General features: G+C 45.6%; 1 protein-coding gene across 4 annotated transcripts; it reads right to left on the bottom strand.

The window, feature by feature from the left end:
• Window positions 1-454: 454 nt before the first annotated feature.
• OGFR (opioid growth factor receptor) lies at window positions 455-20,201 on the bottom strand. 4 transcript variants are annotated; one of them, XM_006126186.5, is made up of 9 exons: window positions 19,838-20,201; window positions 17,346-17,426; window positions 14,002-14,049; window positions 13,107-13,169; window positions 12,595-12,685; window positions 10,863-10,941; window positions 9,946-10,012; window positions 8,327-8,475; window positions 455-6,243 (listed from the first exon to the last, which is right to left on the bottom strand). In XM_006126186.5, the coding sequence occupies exons 1-9, from the start codon at window positions 20,012-20,014 to the stop codon at window positions 5,025-5,027; spliced, it is 1,974 nt and encodes a 657-aa protein (XP_006126248.3). In that variant the 5' UTR covers window positions 20,015-20,201; the 3' UTR covers window positions 455-5,024. The 4 variants fall into 4 exon arrangements, with proteins under 4 accessions (XP_006126248.3, XP_006126250.4, XP_089625774.1 ...); XM_006126188.5 differs by having other exon boundaries at window positions 17,346-17,421; window positions 19,838-19,959; XM_089769648.1 differs by lacking the exon at window positions 17,346-17,426 and having other exon boundaries at window positions 19,838-20,198.
• Window positions 20,202-20,922: the final 721 nt, after the last annotated feature.

A 20,922-nucleotide genomic window follows, 5' to 3' on the forward strand; every position in this document is an offset into this window, starting at 1 on the left:
CAGCCTTCCTTGGGGGGTGCTGCAGTGTTGCTGGCTTAGGCTTAGGTAAGTGCTTCCTAATCAGAGTCTACCTCTGGCACCCCGGCCCCTCTTCTCCCTCCCCCAGGTCACCATCCAAATCCTCTGCATCCTCCTAACCCAGGTCACAACTCCTCCTAGACCCCCTCCTACATCCCTCCCTGAGACCAGAATCCTCTTCTCCACCCAAACACCCTCCCAGATCCTGCATCCCAATCCCATCCCAGGTTACCCCCTTTTCCCAGGTCACAATTCCTTCCCAGACTGTGCACTTCCCCCAGGCCAGAATCCTCTCCTGCACCCATACTCCCTCCCTGACCCTGCACCCCAATCCTCTGACCCAGGTCACAACCCCCTCCTTCACCCCAACTCCCCCTCAAACCTCACACCATCTCCTGCACCCCACTCCCTTACCCACTGCGCCCTTGTGCACCCAACCTCCACTCTAGGCCCCCATATCTCCTCCATAGAAAAGTGCATCCCTTGACCACTTCCCAAAATCTTGAAGTGGCCCTTCTGCCAAAGATTATCCCCTTCCACCCATTTAGCGGGTTTACACCAGCTAAACTGAACCTTGGAAGACCAACCATGGCAGTGTCAAACTTCCATGTAGCATAGACACACCCTTCCGAACTAAACAAACCCAATTTTCCAATCTTTCCACACAGGTCATGTTTTCTAAACCATTAGTTATTTTTGTTGCTCTTCTCTGGACTCTCTCCAATTTGTCTACATCTTTCCTAATTGTGATGTCCAGAACTGGACACAATACTCCAGTTGAGGTCTAATCAGCACACAGCGCGGAAGAATTACTTCTTCAGACTTACTTACAACATTGCTGTTAATACAGCCAAGAATCATCTCTGCTTTTTTTTTTTGGCAACAGTGTCAGAGTTAGGCAACTGTTGACTCATGTTTAGGTTGTGTTCCACTACGATCCCCAGATCTCCTTCCTAGACAGTCCACTTCTCATTTTGTAGGTGTGAAATTAATTCTTCCTTCCTAAGTGGAGACTTTTGCACTTTGTCCTTACTAAATTTCATCCTATTTACCTCACACCCTTCCTCGTTTGTCCAGCTCATTTTGAGTTTTAATCCTATCCTACAAAGCACTTGTAACCCAACTCCATCTTAGTATTGTCCACAAACTGTACTCACTATGCCATTAAATCATTGATGAAGATATTGAACAGAACTGGACCCAGAACGGATGCCTTCTTAACATAGTTTGTGTGTAATTTATATTCTATTATGCTCATACTTGATGCTCATTATCTTCCAGTCAATTGGCAGGAAGGGGCACATTATAAAAACCTAGTGCAACAGCCACAGAGAGCAGCTATCTAAGTACAGATTCAGCCTCCAGTACTGTAAGTGAGCACTTTCCAAACACAAACCTTTATTCTCACAACCGCCTAGGATGGAGGGAAGCATTATCCCCGTTTTACAGGTGTGACACGGAGACTAAAGATACATCTACACCGCACGCTTATTTCAAATAGGTATTCCAAAATAGCTTATTTCAAAATAACACATCTACACTGCAGGGAAGCCTCAAAATTAGTCCAAGGCAGGCTTCCCTAATGTGGACGTGCTCTCTCGATTTAGAGCACCAGGAAGCATGGGGGAGGAATAACTCAGAAAGCCCCTGAACCAGGGTCAATTTTGAAATAGCAGCAGTGAAGCATCTACACACGCTTTATTTTGAAATAGCTATGCCTTGTAGAATGAGGTTTACAGATTTCGGAATAAGCTGCCCGTTATTTCAAAATTGTTTTAAAAGAATGGAATGACTGCATAGAAGCTTACATTGTTATTCAAAATAATTCTAGTTCTCGAAATAACGGTGCAGTGTAGATGCACCCTAACAGAGGTAAGTGACTTGCCCCAAAAGCCTGTGATAGTCTGAAAAATGAAGCCAGGTGTTCCTGAACCAGAAGACAGTCCTTTTTCCTTTCCTATGTAGCAGTAAAGTTTATTCTGCAGCATCCTAGACACCATCTGCATACAAAAGTTGTATACATTAATTACACTTATTTTGCAAGTTAAATTTACCATGACAAAGAAGAACAAAAGAGATAATGTCCATCTTCATGGCAATTAGACACCAGTTTAAAATGTTATGCCTAACAGCATTTAAAGACACAACAACTGAAGGGTGATCCACCTCTGCAGGGGTCAGGCAAATATCCAAAGAGGTGGACTCTGGGACAATGTTAATTTATTTGTGGCCATGCTATTCTTTTATTGAGGACTAAGGATGAAATATATGGCAAACTGGTATAGCCAGCCATTCATATTCAGGAGGTATTGCTCCCCAGATTGACAAATGGCGCACATGCCTGTCTTCTATCTTCCAATCCTGTAAACTGGTGCTTTAGGAGGATTCCTAGTTACGCAGAGTTATGTTAGAGCAGAGTGCTGATGCATGAATTGTATGCATGGGAGAGCTGACAGAGCGGTAAGAGGCGTCTGTGTTTATAAGGAAGGGAGCGATAAAAAGGAGTGAATTAGGACAGATCTCACAGGACCAATGAGGCCAGAAGCAAGTTGGGAACGCACTGATTCCACAGAAAGAAGCTGCATATCCCTTTCCACCAAAGGATGTTTTTTCAGATGGGCAGCAGCTGTAAGTTCCTTAAAACACTCTCACTAGTGAGAGCTTTGTAATTCGCTATTCTTCCTCCTCTTTCACATGTGAAAAAATAACACACCAAATTGGTTTCCATTAAAATCATATTTTAATATACATTAAATGTAACAATAGATTCTGTTGTACAGATATTGACAATGAAAAAAATCTCTTCCGTAAACTCATTCAAAACATCTGCAGTTGAAATTCTAAACCTGAACAAGAGATTGTTTCACACTCCAGATCAAGAGATGATATTTAACATCCCATCACCATACAGGATATACAAAGTGGGCCCATGTATGAACGCAATCAGAATGTTATTAAATAGAAAGACAGTTATAAATCTGTACAAAGATGTTCACAAAAATCATCTTTTTCCCTCTGAGTGTTCTCTAAATCCTTAAGGTTTTTAGAATTAATTTTACTGAATATTTCACACAATTTGTTTTTCTTCAAGCAAAAACACTTAAATGGGTTTTTAAGGCTTTTACTGTGCGTAACTGTAAGCATATAAGCACTGACTAGCTCCACTGACTTCAACACGACTACATGCATGCTTAGAGTTACACACATGTGCTAAATGTCATGCTGGATCAGAGCATACAAGTTTTGAGAAGACAAGTCACAGATCAAAATCCTGAATATTTAACAATTGCGTTCAACAGCTGGAACATGCAAAGAAAATGTTAATCTTGCATATGTTACTGAGTCCTCTCTCTGATAGTATGGCTGACCTAAGTTGCAGCAAAAAACCCCAGAGTTTAAGTGAACATCAAGTCCAATCTTTTCAGTGGCTGTATTTTGTTCTTCTCCTTGGCAAAATACATCCACTGTGGTAAATACCTTAATATTTTCTCCTATATAAAGCATTATAAGGTATGATGCTCTTTTGTGTCAGCTGAATCTTCATAGCTGGGGAACATATTAGCATTAAGTGCAAACGAGACGGTAGTAACAAATCATCAGCGCAGGTCAGTAGGTGGCAGGGACTGACAAGAGATTTTTACGATGCCCTTGGTTTTAAAAAAAACAAACAAACCCTCAACAGCGTAATTGTTTCACACCTTACAGATAGAGAGCAATGTTCCCCGACAGGTCACAAGGCATGCTGCAGAACACGCTTGGGAGAGTCTGAGACAGACTGCTACAGGCACAACGCCTACCCAAATGAGAAAAGGGATTGTAATCATCCAGGGTGAAAAATCAGCTCTAGGTACAAGGGAACAGAAGCTTGATGAAAACTGCATTGGCACACAGTTAAAGGATTTGCAACTAGTAAAAAACAGTAGTGTCTGAAAGATCATGCGGGCTCCCCAGAGAAGGGGAAAAAAGGGCTCCCAAGGGGAGCAGAATTCTCTTTAAGCAAAGCCTGATTTGTAGATTATTTCCCCCCTTTTCTTTTAGGGACAAGTGGGTTTCCAGTCTCCTAGCAACCCTTGGGAGAAATGCACGCGTGACTTGTGTTAGGGCTAGCGGGAATTAAACCCTCAAAATCCCTGCACATAGTTTGTAGACAAGCATCCTGTTCAGGTTCATATTTGTCATCAAACATTCTGACAGCGTCGTTTAATCAAGGACTCTCCTATTCCAAAATAAAATCTTAAAAATTAGTAACTTACCAATGCACAGGCATTTGCATTTTCACACACATGAAACTGTGCAAATATCTGCAGAACGGGGGAATGCCATCCTCTAGGAGCAGAAAAGCACCAGGCTTCAAGTGGGACAACCTCTGCACAACCACACTGGTGCGTCCTTAAAAAACAAATTTTAACAGCATCTCACCAAGATATGCAACAGGGCCTCGCATTGCCCTTTGCCAGGGAAACGGCAAATGTACAAAACACCTCTTTTGATAGTGAGACCATTTTCAAAATACCCATGAGGAACCTGGTAAAAAATAAACCCAGACAACTGGTTTATTCTACAAACAACATCTGCATTCCGTGGATTAAAATTGCTTATTAAATATGAGCTTTACTCTGTCTCAGCTCTGTTTTCTTCTTTAAAACATGTACCAAAAACGAGGCAAAGAGGGGAAATTCTGGAGGGAGTCCAGCATGTCAGAAACAAATGGGAAACAGGAAGCAGCCAAACACTTTTCCTAAGTTGCTGCTAAAGTAGATTTTTCCTAGTTAAGACAGCCAGATAGGAAGGGAGGGATCGGGTTCGTTCCGGATTGTTTTAAAGGAGATTCCTTTTTCCACCTGCCTTTGGAGTCTGTGTTATTTGCATTCAAGACATCACGGTCCTTCCTCCTCTCCTTGCCCTGGTGTGAGTGCAATGTTTTTTCCACTGTCTGCTGATCACTCAGTTATGCCCAAACCTCAAGATGATCCATTTCCTGTGCTACGTCCCTCACCCTGGCTTTTTCAGGACAAGCTGCTACTACGCTCCTCTGAAGACTCTCTTGGCTCTGGTTCTTGTGTGGGGCTTTTTGCTTCCCTTCTGGCATTGATGCCTTCTGCCCCTTCCTTCTGTTCTCTGTTGTCTGCCAGGCTTTCACCTCCTGGTAGACTTTCATGGCATTGGTGCTCAGCAATTGCTTCATGCAGCACTGAGTCACTCCCTGCCAGACAAGGCAGGCCAGCCTCAGTCTCAGAAACACGCAATGAATTTGCAGATGCACCTTCCGCACCACTCTCAGTTTTCACGTTAATTTCTTCCACAACCGTGTCTTCCTCACTAACTTCCCCGTTCTCAGCCTCACAGCCCATGGCCTTTGGGTTAGTGGCTTGGAGGGTGCAGGGAACAGTGCCAATGTCTTCATTTACTGCACTGTTTTCCAGCACTGCCTCATCAACTTTCCTCCTTTTTAGGGGAGCATCAGGTGACTCAGACACCTTAAAGTCTTCACTGCTCACGTCACCCTCTTCAGCGGCTACAGGGTCATCTTTTTCCAGCAATGCTGGAAGTGTCTCTGTGGTTTCTTGATTGATCGCAAATTCCTCTAGGTTATAAGAGATCTTCTCAATGTCAGTGGGACTTTTCAACAGTCCTGGGCACGTCCCACTTCCACTGTTGAACTTTAACTTTCTTTTCTTGCTTTCCTTTGGACAGTCATTCTCCGATCCATCCCCTGTGCTCACAAGCGCCTCACTGGGAACGTTGTCTCCTCGCTCCATAGCGCCCAGCTTGCTTTGCTCTTCCGAGGTGCATTCGCCACTCACCTTGCGGGTTTGGGAGTCTGCAGCATCTCCAACTGTCTCCTCCCTGTTGGAAGGACGGGTTTCGTTAATCCCCACCGCTTCTTTGTCTCTGACGCATTCCTGCTCTTCATCAGCCTTTTGGCAGTGCTGGGTCTTTGGCAACGGAGGTTTGTATGCCAGAAGTTTCTTAGGAGGCCCCCATACAAACCTATGCTGAGGTTTGAAGTGTTTCCATGCATAGTGTATCAGCTCCCTTCGCTTATGCTTGTTTCGGATGGTGAACAGGAAGTAATCCAAGGCACTTCTCTTAACATTTGGGAGCGTTTGGAAAACAAGAGTCTCTGTTAGGAAAAACTTCACCAGGTGCACTTGATAGTGTTCATACCCCATCTCTCCCAGACACTTCAGAATACGGGTTATCCGTAAATTGTTGTGACTAAACCTGAGAAAGACAGGGGAAAACAAAAACCAAACCAGACAGTGAAACAGGAATATGACATCTTGAAGTGAAAGCAGCATAGTTCAGAGTCCCACTGGAATCCAGGCAGGTATTTTCAAAGTAGACATGTTGAACGCTGGTAATGACAAATATGTCTTTACTGGGATCTTTAAGGGTAGAGCACATTTAAGCTAGTGTATTTTTACAGCGTCTTACTGCTGTAATATCTAGCCTATCTGCTCTAGCCTTCAATAGTGCTTCCCCATCCTTGTCTTAATGTTCCATTTAACTCTGTAGCAGAAATTAAACAGCGTCCAAATTCCACAATGGGTGTGCATGCCTGTCTCTCAAAGGGATGTAAAATCCCATGTAAACTGTTAACTGGTTAAACTATAGGTTTAACTGGTTAATCCCCTGCAGCGTGGTGAGCCCAGCTGTGGCATGCTGTGGGCGGGGGATTACTCTGGCCCAGCCAGATGCCGGTAAACCGGGTACCCCAGTAAGCATGCTGGTAAACAATGCTTGCTGGGTAACCAGCTAAAACTTTACATCTCTGGTCTCACTGCCAACACTAATGCATAGTTCGAGCTACGAGGACACTTATTGGAAAAGGGACATGCTATCTCCACTGTTTGAGAATACCACCTATACCATCACTACCTTGCATTTAAATAGCACTTTTCATCCAAGGGCCTGAAAGCATTCCACAGACATCGAGGCAGCCTTATAACACCCAAGCAACCATAGGGAATTATTACTTTATACTTATAGAAATTACTGAGAAGTGACTTGACCGAGATCTCACACACAGCCAGTCATTTTCATTGCCAACAACAGAACCCGGCAGTTCTGATGCCCCAGTTCCCACCAGTAACTAGAGAATTTCATTCTTAATTCCAGTGATCATTTTATTTTTAAACTGAACTGTACACCCTCTTCTCAGCACGCCTTAAAAAAAATGAATCCCTGCCATACACTGAGCTCCAGGGCAACACTGTTCCAGTGGTTTTCTAAGACTACAACTGCTTGAGGCCCATCTCACTGAAGAGTAAACTTGTCTGAGTCACAAACTCCAAGGCAGCCACTGTCAGAGTCTCTAAGGCTGCATTACACTCTCAGGGAGACGGACACCCACCTTTCGGCAGTAATACCAAAGCAGTCATTTAAGATACACACTCAGCTCACAATGGAGCCTTAGTCTCATCTGGGGTCTCTACACAATTCAAGTGATCTCCACTATGTATTTTAGAAACATGCATCTGTCTGTTTGTTCAGGAACTCCTCCCTAAATAGTAAGAGCTACGACCACCACATTCGATATACAGCTTCCTCTGATCATAGCTCAAAGCAAGGTCAGGATTCGGTTGTGCCAGGACAATGGAATGTGCCTGGAATTTGATTGTTTCTCATAAAATGGAAGGGGAGGAGTCTAGGAGGAGGGACAGTTATATTGTGGAATGACCAGAGGGGGGCAGCAGGTGCCAGAGATGGGGGCAAGGGCAGTTATAACCCCATTGGGCCAGCAGGGGATGGGGTGGAGAAAGGGACAGCTATCTACTATATATTTCAGAGAGTATCTGTTTGTATGTCTATTTTTTTGAGTATCTGTCTTCCTCTCCCTCCCCGCTCCCCTACCCCCGTTGGGGGACATGCACCTTTCCTCTGTCTGTGCCCACTGCAGCAGCCATGGACAGGTGCTTCTCATCTAGCCCTAAGCTGATGTGGTGAGAGAGGGCTGGGGCAGCCTGCATACTGAACCTCTCACCTCCAGCCCCACCCTGGAGCAATGATTTAAATGAAGAAAAACAAAACTTATTTGAGTTCAGGACCCAAGCTGCGTCAGGTAAATCTTCTAGTTTAAAACAACATGAAAGATTCTAAAAGGTTTCCCGAGATCTAGCCAGTCAGTGGCACAGCTAAAAAAAAGAATACATAAATTTGTGGCTAGTTGGCTCCCAGTTCTGTGCGGTTAGATCACATTTTTCTGGAACACAGATCTCAGTATACGACTTACTCTTTTGGCTTCATTTCAATTCTCTCTCCCACAGGTGAAGCAAAAAAGCAGAGCAATGTAAATAGGACTCACCGATCAAGGTTGCGAAATCTCTGAATCCAGTTTTCTGCTCTTCTCACTTGCCCCGTTTCTTGATTTATCAAGTTTATTCCATAAAAACCCAGCATGAGTTTGTAAGCTCTAACGAATCTTTGCATAACTTCCTCATTTTTCTTAAAGGCCTGAAATGCACAAAAGACTCCAAATTTGCATCTATAGCAACTCAAAAAGATTTTAATCTGCAGCAGTTTTTTTTAGGAGGCCTTTCAGTTACACACAATACAGTAAAACGCCGATGGTCTGGCATCTGACGGTCCGGCACTCCTGATGGTCCGGCACCATCAGGAACCCGGAAGTGCTCCGGGCAGCCGGACCATTGGAGCTGCTCTGCCCCCAGCTTCCCCGATTCAGCCGCTGCTAAAACTGACCAGCGCTGAATCCGGGAAGCAGGGGGCAGAACAGCTGGAGTGCTGCTGGGTAGGTCCAGTAGCGCTGCCCCTCGGGGCTGCGGGACCAACCCAGCAGCACCCCAGGTGTCCCCAAGTCAGCCGCTGCTGATAGTGATCAGCGGCTGACTCCAGAAAGCCAGAGACAGAGCTGCTCTGCCCCAGCTTCCTGGAGTCAGCCGCTGGTCAGTTTCAGCAGCAGCTGACTTGGGTACACCTGGGACAGAGCAGCTGTGGTGCTGACGGGTTGGTCCCGCAGCGCCACTCCTCGGCGCTACTGGACCAACCCAGCAGCACCCCAGCTGCTCTGCCCCAGGTGTCCCCAAGTCAGCCGCTGCTGATAGTGATCAGCGGCTGACTCCAGAAAGCCCGGGGCAGAGCAGCTCTGCCTCTGGCTTTCTGGAGTCAGCCGCTGATCACTATCAGTAGCGCCGAGGAGTGGCGCTGCGGGACCAACCCGTCAGCACCACAGCTGCTCTGCCCTAGGCGTCCCCAAGAGCAGCTGGGGTACTGACGGGTTGGTCTTGCGGCGCCAGGGGTCGGCTCTACCGGACCAACCCAGCAGCACCCCAGCTGCTCTGCTGCAGGCATCCCCGATTCAGCCGCTGCTGAAACTGACCAGCAGCGGCTGAATCGGGGACTCCTGGGGCAGAGCTGGACTATCAGAAGGGAGGGCTATGAGGGGGTCTAGAGTAGCTTCCCCCCACCCCACCCCACCCCAGACCCCTCATAGCCCCCCCTTCTGATAGTCCAGCATATCGGATAATCCGGCACCCCCTGGGTCCTAAAGGTGCCGGATTATCGGAAGTTTACTGTACTTATAAATGGCTATGGTGTAAAGAGACACAGTTGAAATCTTCAGAGGGTGGAGATGGATGGCAGGAGAGAGATGGCTTGATCATTACCTGTTCGGTTCACTCCCTCTGGGGCACCTGGCATTAGCCACTGTCAGCAGATGGGATACTGAGCTGGAAGGACCTTTGGTCTGACCTAGTATGGCCTTTCTTATGTTTACATCATCAAATCTATAATCTACTGCTGAGAGGAGCAAAAAGGTCATCCAAAGCGGCATTTAACAGACAGTGGCGCTGGCTCCATTAGGGTGGAGAAGGAAATGGAGCAACCTCACATAGTATAGGGCAAAAATTTACTTAGCTGAACCCCCACTGCCCTTCAGGTATAAAAGGTTTGAAATAAAAGACGCACCTGAATTTCTTTAAGTGTGAGAGGCTTTGCACGCCAGTTCATCCCACGCTCACGTAAAGGGAACAGCCTGAAGGGAAAGAAGATTTGCAGATTCAATAAAACAGAGGTTGCATTAAAGTCAGTGCTCATGCTCCTTAACAAATGAAGAGGCAGATCTTCCATGGTGGAGATACCAAATACAGTCCCTTTTTGAGAGGACGTGTCATGGACTACACAAGGAGTTAGGTTGTTACAGGCTAAAGTCACACCGCAAAAAGTCACTCTACATGCTCATACTATTAGCAGGAATTGTGAAATTAGAAATACCAGACAAATCAATAACCACCACAATTCGGTTACCCAGTACCTGTTTTCCAGACATACTGCAGCGGAGGACTGAAGGCACTGACAGAGCTACAAGGGAAACCTTTGCCTTCAGCCAGCAGGGCCGATAGCCTCGCCGGGCCTTTAGACAAGGCAGGGGAGGGAAATGGAGAAACTGCTCAGTGCCCTGGAAGGGGTGGGGGCTTGGCAGAAGGGGCGGGACTAGAGGCAGCTAGCCCTTGGCGCCGCCCAGGTCACGACACACCCTCACCTCTCCCGCGCTGCCCAAAGTATGCCGTGCAGTGCTCCAGCAATGATTTAAAGGGTTCACGGCTCCTGCAGTGGCAGCAGCAGGAGCTCTGGGCCCTTGTGTGTTGCCAGGCCCCGGGGCAGTTGCCCCTTTTGCACCCTCCATTGGTGGGCCTGCTGTCAGCACACCCCGCCCTCTTGTTACTTCCACAAGGAAGTAACTGACTAAACTAAATCTCACAAATTTAGGAGCTGAAGGTTTTCTATGAAGCCAGCTGCAGCAGCGCTGAAGCACCAAATTCTCTGAGACGGGCATCAGAAGAGAATCATGCGAAGAGACGTCTCTTTTCGTAATAACTATTTACCATTGTATATAAGAATGATTTTCTTCCAGAGTCTCATAGTCCTCCTGCCAAGCTTCAAGGAGCTCATCAATATATAAACCTAGGTGGGGGAGGAAAAAAAAAAAGAGTGGGAAGTGAGAGAAGAAACTGCAGCAAATGAGCTTGTGTAAAGCTAACCGATTGTCCAGGAGATGGGATAAGTGTCCCACAAAACAGGATCTTTTGTCTTAGAGAGGAGGGTAGCCTCCATAAAAAGAGCATGTTTAACAAGATAACCTAGGGTGCATCCACAATGCACTCTAAACACAAAATAGGATACGCAATTTGCACTATGCAAATTGCGTATCTTAGATTGATTTTATTTCACAATAGGCTATTTCGAAATTTGGCGTGTCTACATGGCACCAAATTTCAAAATCAAGCACTATTTCGAGCCATCCCTTATCCCTCATGCGAAGTATTTCCAAATAATGGGCAGCTATTTTGGGATACCTCTGGTACCCTGAAGTAGCCTTGCAGTTTAGACATACTCCTCGTGTCCTTTCCAAGGGGCCCCGAACAGGCTTTTTAACAGTGTAGGTTCCTGCATACATTGGAGTGCAGGCATTAAAGAAATGCTATTCCTAAATAAGGGCCCAAGCCGACATTCCTTTGCACGTCCAAATAACCATCTCAACAGACTATTTTCTGAAAAATCAAGCATCATAAAAGTCAGAATGTAACAGCCTCGCTAGTGCTGTGACCTGCTATCGCAAAAGATCAGGGGTAGGTTCTCCTACTGTGGGTCTGCTGCTACTTTAGGATTAATCTTGCAATGACCCCTGTATGTCCTACATGGTAATGAGCAGCCTCGGCTTCTACCAAAGACACAGAAGTGCAGCACTTTTCAAGATTAGGCCCTTGAAAGGGGAGAGAAGCCTTCTAGGACTTTCAAAGTCTCACGCTGTTGAATGGAGACTGATATCCCAGAGGGCCCCATTCCTGATCTGCAGGGATCCCAGAAAACCAGCCTCCAGGCTTTAAAGACGCTTCTTGTCAGATTAAACGCTCTTCTCATTTCTTAGTTTCAGATGAGTGATGGTTGCCTTTTTCCCTTTGGATGGCAGCTCTTGGCATTTCACTTTTGCATACGTCTGACACGAAGGCACCTTGGAAGGAGAATTCAGCACAGAGGGAACAGGCGAGAGGGAGAGCTAGATGGCTCAACATTCAAGCTCTAGACAGCTGAATGTTCACACCCCCAGCTCAGTGTGGGTTCTCATCCAAAGCGCTGAAGTTAGCGTGAATGGGGGCCTGAAAGCATTAATGTACTGCAAGGGAAAGGTGCATTGCAAAAAACATTCTACACCTGGTTGCCAGAAGGGCTTGTAAACAAATACACTTTCCTCCTACCGCGGGGCGCTTCAGGGAATTCTGCCTGCCCCAGTTAATCTTTTGAAGTGAAGAGCTTTTCACAAGGCAGTAACAAACAGAAAACTCTGAAGGGCACATGGCGAGTTACTACTGCACATGCCACAGAGCGAAACAAAGGAATGAACAATAAGCGAGCAATTGATCGCATTCTGCAACGTAAGCAGGAAACACAGATTTACATGCATTTGCGCATCCTGGAGCGCAGTCAACATTGGAAAATGCTCCAGTCGACTGACCACGAGGCTGGAAAAAAGATCTGGATTCTATCCCTGCCACTCACTCCATGCAGTTGAAAGGCGCATGAGTTTGCACATAAGGGAAGCCCCAGTCAGATACGTACCATGAGGCAGAAAGCTAATATCATTTTTGTAAAAACTTAAATTCCACATCTCCTCCTCCTCTTCATCATCATCTTCCCCTTCTTCCAAACCCTGCAGAAGAGAGACAGGCATTTGAATGCATTGCTGCTAGTTAACATATACACAATGACCTTCCCGAGTTCTTTTGGGTTGGTAGCATGGCTACGAAGTCTGAGAACAGCAGTTGGGATTGAATGGCTTGTTTCTGAGCCAGGAGGATGTTGCACATCTCAGTGACTGGATGAGGAAAACTGTGTTAATTTATTATAGAATCATAGAACCATAGAGCTGGAAGAGACCTCAGAAGGTCATCAAGTCCAGCCCCCTGCTCTAGGCAGTACCAATCCCAACTAATTATAATTATTTCAATGTTCCTCATCAATCTACCAACTGAAGCATGTCGTTTGACCAGCCTTAAATCAGCCAAGCGCCCCTTGTGTCTAGCAAGAAAAAACTATGAAAGGCAGGAAGTTCATAAATCTCCAACCAGTACCGGATAATGATGCCTGTATCTCTGCATATCTTTTGCAGCTGTCCAGTTGCGTCCCATCGAGAACTGGAGAGAAGAGGAAAGAGACAAATCAATGATCCAGAACAAAAGCTTCCCAACAGAAAACACTGTTTTGTCATGTTTCTTCTTGAAGAGCTGGTTACTAATGATGCTGTAAATTCTGTTCTGACTAACATGAGACAGTCTGGCTAACCGCACCTTCCCCTGCACGATAGGGATGTAAAATCCCAGTCAGTTAACCCGTGAGACCGAGTCAGGCCACAGGGCTAGGTTAGAGAGAGAGAGAAAGGCAGCTCTAAAAGCAGCAACAGCCCTGGCTAATCAGGAGCAGGGGAGACAGGGCTGCTGTAAATCAATCGAGGCAGCTGATCTCATTTGAGACTGCCAGGGAGACTTTTAGATTAACCCAACCTGTAACCAGTTAACTGACTGATTGGGATCTCAAGTGGGCGGACCACCTTAGCATGTGGAACTCCTGTTTCTAGTCCTGTGTGTGGCTGGCTACTGACAAGCTCACAGACGGAAGGCTGCTCTTGGGGAACCTGTTAACCATTACCCGGTAAGCATTACCTGGTAACCGGTTAACTGGTGACCAATCCACAACCCTACTGCAAATATTTCCATTACTCCCCCATTAAGTTCTGAATTTTCCCAAGAGCAAAAGGACTAGACAGACCCAACTGAAAAATGTTTCGGAAGTCACTCCTTTAGAATATTACTGAACTGAACTCATTCACAGCTTAGAGTGGAAGAGAAGATGATGTGCTTCTAGCAAGCAACAATGCTGGTTTATGTAAGATAATGAAGCCAGGAATTATTTCAATATTTTCCCATCACCATTATCTTCCTGAAGAGGTGAACACTATTTTAATCCTACCTCAAAACCTCTATAGCCCATTGATGAGACCGTTGGTCGTCTTCGTTCCTAAAAATTACAAAAAAAACAAAAACAAAAACAAACCACTTTAACAAGAGACTTAAGGCGACATTACTGAAAGCAAATTTCAGTTACATTTGAAAGAAAAATATAGTTTGCTCGTCAAGAACTAAGACAACTCCAGTAAATGTTTTATTCCTTCAAGTTTGTCACTTCAGTGACAAGTTCCATTAATTACAAAGTTACAATGTTTATACTAGGGATGTAAGCGAGTAGTCGAATCGTCAACTACCTGATAAGCCCAGGCTTATTGGGTAGTCAAGTCGACTGCTTGCATTCCCCCGCTTGCAGCAAGGGGGGGGGGGGGGGGGGGGAGAGAGAGAGCAGGAGCTGAAGGGAGCCAGCTTAAAAGCTGGTTCCCCCCAGCACCATCTCTGCGGTGCCGCCTGCCCCTGCCCCTATCAGGCGGCCTGGCTCAATCCCAGCTTGCGCCAGGCCCAGGACCGATCCCTGCTGCGCCTCTGTAGTTTAAATGTAGGAGGAGCTGGGCTGCTTGTGCATTTAAACTGCAGAGGAGCAGTGGGGGTAGCTCCTGCACCCGGTGAGAACCAGGACTGAGCCTTTCTTTACTGACTAATCATGGTTATACAAACCTGGATGACAGAACTGTCACTAAAATATGCAAGAAACAGAAAGATGCAGCTACAGCTCCTGCAGAGTGCTGGGAACTCTGGCCACCACCAGCACATGTTCAGCAGTTACATGCACCCGCAGGCAGCTCCCCGCCTGCACCAACGGCCGCCCCGCGCTACTGCCTCGGATACAGAGATAGTGTGGGGTGGCAGCCGGCTCTTTGGGAGCAGGTCGGGAGCCTGTCTGTAACCATTCATGGTAACTGACAAGCCCAGGCTTATCAGTTAACCATGGAAACGGTTATTCTATTCACAGGTGCTTAAAAGAAACCCACCCGTGAACAACACGCAGCAGCGAGTGAAAGTCTGAATGCTGTTTTGTTGGCAGGAGCACTCTCCTAGCGACAAAACTAAACTCCCTTAGAGAGTGGAAGAGTTTAGTTGGCAAAAGTGCTGACAAACAGCATTCACACAAACTCACTTTTAGTGACAAAAGGGGTGACTGGTGAGGAGGGACACAAGGGGGACACTGTCCACGTGACTCCACCCCGTGCCACTCTTAGACCAGGGCAGGGACAGGACAAGGCCCTTTCCTCCCCAAGTCTCAACCCCATACTGCCTCGACCCCCTGCTCTGCCCCCGCCCTACTTCTTCCCCACCCTTGCTCCTCCCCTGCCCAGTTTCTTCCCCTGCAGCGATGCAGCACAGAGGTCGGGCTCCCCTGCACTCAATGGCAGTGGAAGGGAAGCAGAGCAATGCGGCTCCGCTTTCCGAGATCCTGGCCCCATTACTCCGCTTCCTGTCTGGGGCCCAAGAGATATGGCCAGTAGCCTTGTCGTGCAAAGCTGTGTAGACATACCCATAAGTGCTTGGAAAGTCCCCTTGAGACTTCTCATGCCGAAAGGGCCTGATCCAAAGATGACTGAAGTTAATGGGAAGCTTTCCATGAGTTTCAAAGGATTAGGACCCAGACTCCAAGGTGCTTGGCTGGATTTAGTCCTTGGTGCTCAGCACTTCCTAGAACAAGCGCCCCTCCCAGTTTATTTGTCACTGTCCGACCATTATAATTTCCTCCCTCTGTCTGGGGAACAGAGACTTTTCTGCAAACAGTCAATTACTGGCCAGCATCCATGCCACTTTTAAGGGGGAATTAGACTATGTACCAAATGGTTTGCACTCAGAAGATTGTTGTTTAGTCCCATTGACTGTTTTTAATAATAAAAATACTTAACATCTATCTTCCTAGTGTTATATGGACACCTGTCAGACGCCATCAGAAAAAGGGTGTTCTATAGAATGAATAAAGTAATTTAAAATCTTGACCGTTCACATGGACATCCCCATAACCCAGATTGCAGAGTAGATAAGCATTATTCCCATTTTACAGGAGATGAAATAGAGAAGTGAAGGGACTTGCCCAAGGCCAGACAACTGAAGGACCAGGATTAGAATTCAAGATTCTAGTGCCCACTCCAATTGGCCAGCCTAGATAGCCAATACCAGGGTTTTAACCATGTACTGATATACTGATTCATACCCATACTGATTTGGGTTTCATTTTTGTTTTTAAATCCATCAAGTTTAAGTGTAAGTAGTTTTTTTTGCATGTTGCAAGAGGCTCTGTTAAGAGGAGAAATGTGCATTCAGAAATATTTTCTCTTAGGATGTAAAGAGCGACTGGGCTTTGACTCTATGAAATCCATCTATTATTTTGACTATACCATGTCTGAAATCCAGGAGAGAAATTCTGACTCCTCTGAAGTTAATAGGAATTTTGCTACTGATTACATTGGGACCCGGATTTGACCCCATGTGTCTTATTTGTGTTTCAGATTCTTCTGCTAGATCAGTATCCAGTAATACAATCATTTGACATAGATAACAGAAGTCCAGCTCCAATTCTGGAAGAGGATTAAGTCTGAAAGAGACAAAGAGTGATCAAGATAGACATAATGCAAGCAGCATGAAGGAAAGCAGAAGTGAAGAGAGACTTGTTCAGAAAGTAGCTGGGCCAGAGACAAGGAAGCAGAGAAGACATGCCCAATCTCCTGCTATTGCATTCTTGAAGTTAAGTTTCCAATTTAGATCACTGAGGGGAAAAAAAGCTTCCATTTCCTTCCAGAGTTTTTAAAGCCAAGATCTCAAAACTTTACAGGCAAAACAAAATCTCTACGTTTTCATAACACCTAATGGCGAGCAATTTTTGAGGTGTGGGTGCAGCCAGCATGCCAGCACTATGGCACGGCACACTATTTCAGGAGGAGTGCGAGAAAAACAGGACAAAGTTTGAAAAGGGTGGGGCAATGTGAACAAAGAAGCAGCAAACAGTGGCAAGAAAAAAAAAAAAAAAAAGATAGATAACAGCAAGACTTGCAGCCAGCATCCCACGAAGAGAAGCCTGAGCAATAGAGGTTTCATCCACACAAAATTCTTTGAGGCTGGGACAATGCAAAGTCACTTTTCTTGTTAGAGAATGGTGCAATGGAACTTGAAACCTGCTATTCTGCAGTAGAGTAAGACGGCATTAAAAACAAATTAAACAGTTTATAGAGGAAACTAAATGTCAAAATTATCTGAAAACATGTCCACGGATATCTCTAGTAATGAATCAAAAGCACTTTTACAAAGATATGCAAATGACATGCAACTGAAGATTTAGTTTCAGCCAGATGTTTGAAAGTGCATATTAAAAAAAAAAAAAAAATCTCTAACCTGGGCATCTGAAAGTTTAAGAGCTGAAAGAGCTTTCCACAAAAACATAATCGACGTCCTGTATAAACAATACCATCTAGACTGAAGAGAAAGGAATCTAAGTTAGTTTAATATGAGCAGAAATAATACTTTTTTGCAAAATGATCAGAGCCCTTTGCAGGTTGCTGATGTGTGTAATAAATGAATGGTGAGAAAACGTGACTTTTTTGTATAAGAGTTCTCCCACTCTCTTCAAAGACAACTGCAGACTTTGCTTGAGAGGGACAGGAATACATTTATAAAGGAACAGATAAAGTTTAGAAGCAGGGTGCTGATATTTTGAGGGTAAGAAGCCTCAACAACATCCCTTTAAAGCAGGGCATGAAAAACATACACTAGCTGGTGCTGAAATCAGGTTGTCTTTGCCTCTGCTTCCATTTAAACTATATACAACACCAGTTGAGATGATCCATTTTTACCAACAGATAATTTTCTTAGCGTAGAAAAAGAGAAGAAAGAAGCAGTTTCTAGTCAATTCTACTTTCCAGTTTCTCTGCATTAGCTTGTTTAGAGAGCTGGGGGTGGGAGGAAAGGGCAAGAGACACTTCAATGGGAATAAATATTGGTTTGAAGATTTGTAAACATTCCACCCCCCCTTTAAAATCAAAACCTACATTTAGGATTAAGTTTGACTTGACAGCATCCTTTTAACAAACAAATGTCTTCCGTGAGGATGCCCTTATCTTGAACATTTCATGAAATATTACATACAGGCACTTGAGACTTAAGGTCCTGGAATTAGATTCTGCTAATGGAGCTGCCCAAGCAGAACCCCAGTGAAGTTAACAGAAATCCATGCTGGAGTGGGCATGGGCAGACTCATTTGCAGGATCTAAGTCTTTGATTTGTTTGCAACTACTTTGAATTTCAGGAAAATAGCTTTTTGATTACACCTCGCACTCTCACAAGGAGATTCTACATGATTTAAAACTAATCTTCCTCACAAAATCTGAATTAACCAAGATGTGTTAAAACAATTTTAAGGTAAAAGGTTGCACAAGTCACCAAAGTGAAACTGAACACATGGATTAGTTTCTATTTCCCCAAGATAGGAGGAGTTAGTTAGGAAAAACTGTGAGCTTTTGATTGTCTCTTCAGTAAAACAAAGACAAAAAGGAACAGAGATCTGTTTAAATAGTATTGTGGGATTGTTTTTAAATGCTCACTGATGAAGACAGTGAGAAACTTTACAAGAGACCAAAGCATATCATTGTTCAACACTAACATTTTATGGCATCAGAGGTAAATAATCACATTTTATAGCCCCATAAAAATGTTGTAGGACATTCACGGGTGGTCTTTTTCAGGTTCACTGATGATCTAGAACACCTCTTCTTGAAGCAGTTTTTGAAAATCTAGCAAATTGTACTTCACTCTTAAAAATGAAGAAACATTGCTTGATAGTACTTGATAATCTTAAGAGTAACATCCTTTAGGGCCAGCAAAAAAAGTCACACACACAGACAGTAAGTGACTGGAGCATTTACAGTGATAGAAAATGCTCAGTACCATCAATTCTTAACTATGATGTCAAAACACATGATACACCATGACAGACTCAGCAAAGTGGAATCAGAGTAGACAAGACAAAGTTGATTTATAAACAAAATTATCCTGCTTACCAGGAATGCTGGGAAAGATATTCAGAAACAGCATGCAACAATTTAATGAAGCTTTAGTGGAACAAACCCGCATTTCTTTTAATTTTTCCATTGAGCAATAACCCCACAAGCCCACCTCTAATCCAAATACCCACCTCCTGCAAAGTTAGTCAGTAAGCTTGTGTGTACCTTCTTTGAGACATCCAAAACTATGGTTCATTAAGATTATGGCAGAATAATAGCAGCATTGATCCTATTAGGAGAACATGGAACTCTCTGAAGCTATTTCAAGCTGCTTCTGTCCTTGAAACAGAAGAGGCCCCAAGACACTGGGGGCCAATTAGTTACCCAAGCAGCAACTTATGCCTGACATTAGAACACGAGGAAGTTGTAGCTCTTGCGGCAGAATGAAATATGGAACCTCAGAGCGTAATACATTTTGAAATAATGCAACTAGAAAAAAAACTACTTAACCAAAGAGAAGCATGTGCACTATGGTAGGGAGTTGGTGCATATTTTAGAGTCAGAAGACAGCTTGTTTAAAAGGTGGGGGGGAGAGGGAAAGATTATTTACCATTACCCTCTCAAGGCCAGGAGACAGGCACATTCATATTTCTCCCCTATGTGGATCTTACTCAGAGGGGCTTAGGTGACTCGGGAGGTGCACTGTCCTCGCCAAAATTTCAATTGCCACACAGGGTGCCCCTCTGAACCTCACGCCCCCGCAGGCACCAGTCGTCCAGAGTCTCACTTCACCTCCACGAACACTGGAGGGAAACACACATCTCCCACCGCCCGCCCCAAATAATCCCCAGCCTCCCTTCCAGGTCAGAGCCCAGTCGCAGGAGTCACCTGTGCGCCGCCGGCCTGCTGGGAGCCCTGCAACCTCCCCGGCAAGGAATCCTCCTCCTCGCTGTCTGCTCCAGCCGCCTCCCCCTCATCGCTTTCCCAGGTGGAGTCGTACTCCCAGAAGCCCCGGTCTTTCTTCGCGCCGTCCTCCCGCTCACCGAAGCTCCCCCAAGCCGCCATCAGGGCCCCCCGGCCGCTGGGAAAGGAAAGCGAAAGAGGCTCTGGCTTAGCAGCTGGGAGGGGTACAAAGCCAGACACGTGGGTGACGAGACTGGAGGCGTGCGGCGCAGCCGGCTCCGCCCCCCCTTTCCGGCAGCCCGGCCCCTCATTGGCTGAGGAGCGCCGCTGGAACGTTGGCGCTGTTTCCGCGTTCCATCCCTCGCTAGGCTCCGACCGCGTGTGGCGGCGGCTTTTGCAGCGCGGCGGGCGGGGGCCCAGCCGGTAGGAAGGGCCCCCCGCGTTGCAAACCCGGCTCGCGGCGAGGCTGATCGTGCAACGTCAGTGACTAGGACACACGCAGGCTGCAAAGACTCTTCCCGCGGATTCCCATAAGCAGGTCAGCCTGACAGCCCGGGGGGGTTGCACAAAGGGGCCTACATTAGGCTACTGCGCTGTTATTTTTGTTTTGATTGGCAGAGAGCAGGCATCCAGCAGGGCCCCGGCCTTCGCCACCCTTTTTCGTCCCGCTGCCAACGGGTAAGATGTGGCTATAGCCAATCCTGCAACAGTTTTTTCATAATAGTGTGTAAGGGGTAAGCACACCAGTGTCTTGCAGAATGAGGGTTAAGAAGGTATAAGACCCCACATTTAAATAGTAATAGAAATGTAGCTTCAGCTACACCAGACTAACACGGCTACATTTCTATTACTATTCTACATGCAAGGCACTACATTTAGCCATTTGGATTGGAAAGCCATCAACCATATGAAGAAACTTGCACAGATACAGACACATTTAAATGTGATCAACTTGAGCATGGTCCAGGTTGAAGGCGGAAAATATGTCAAAGAAGATAGAGCTCCTTGGAAGTGGGGAGAAGAAGGGAACTTGCAAAACATTTTAGGAGTCCAGGATGGTTTCAGTTTTG

This window comes from Pelodiscus sinensis, chromosome 17, assembly GCF_052426305.1.
Source record: "Pelodiscus sinensis isolate ZL-2025 chromosome 17, ASM5242630v1, whole genome shotgun sequence".
NCBI classification, from domain to species: Eukaryota; Metazoa; Chordata; order Testudines; family Trionychidae; genus Pelodiscus; species Pelodiscus sinensis.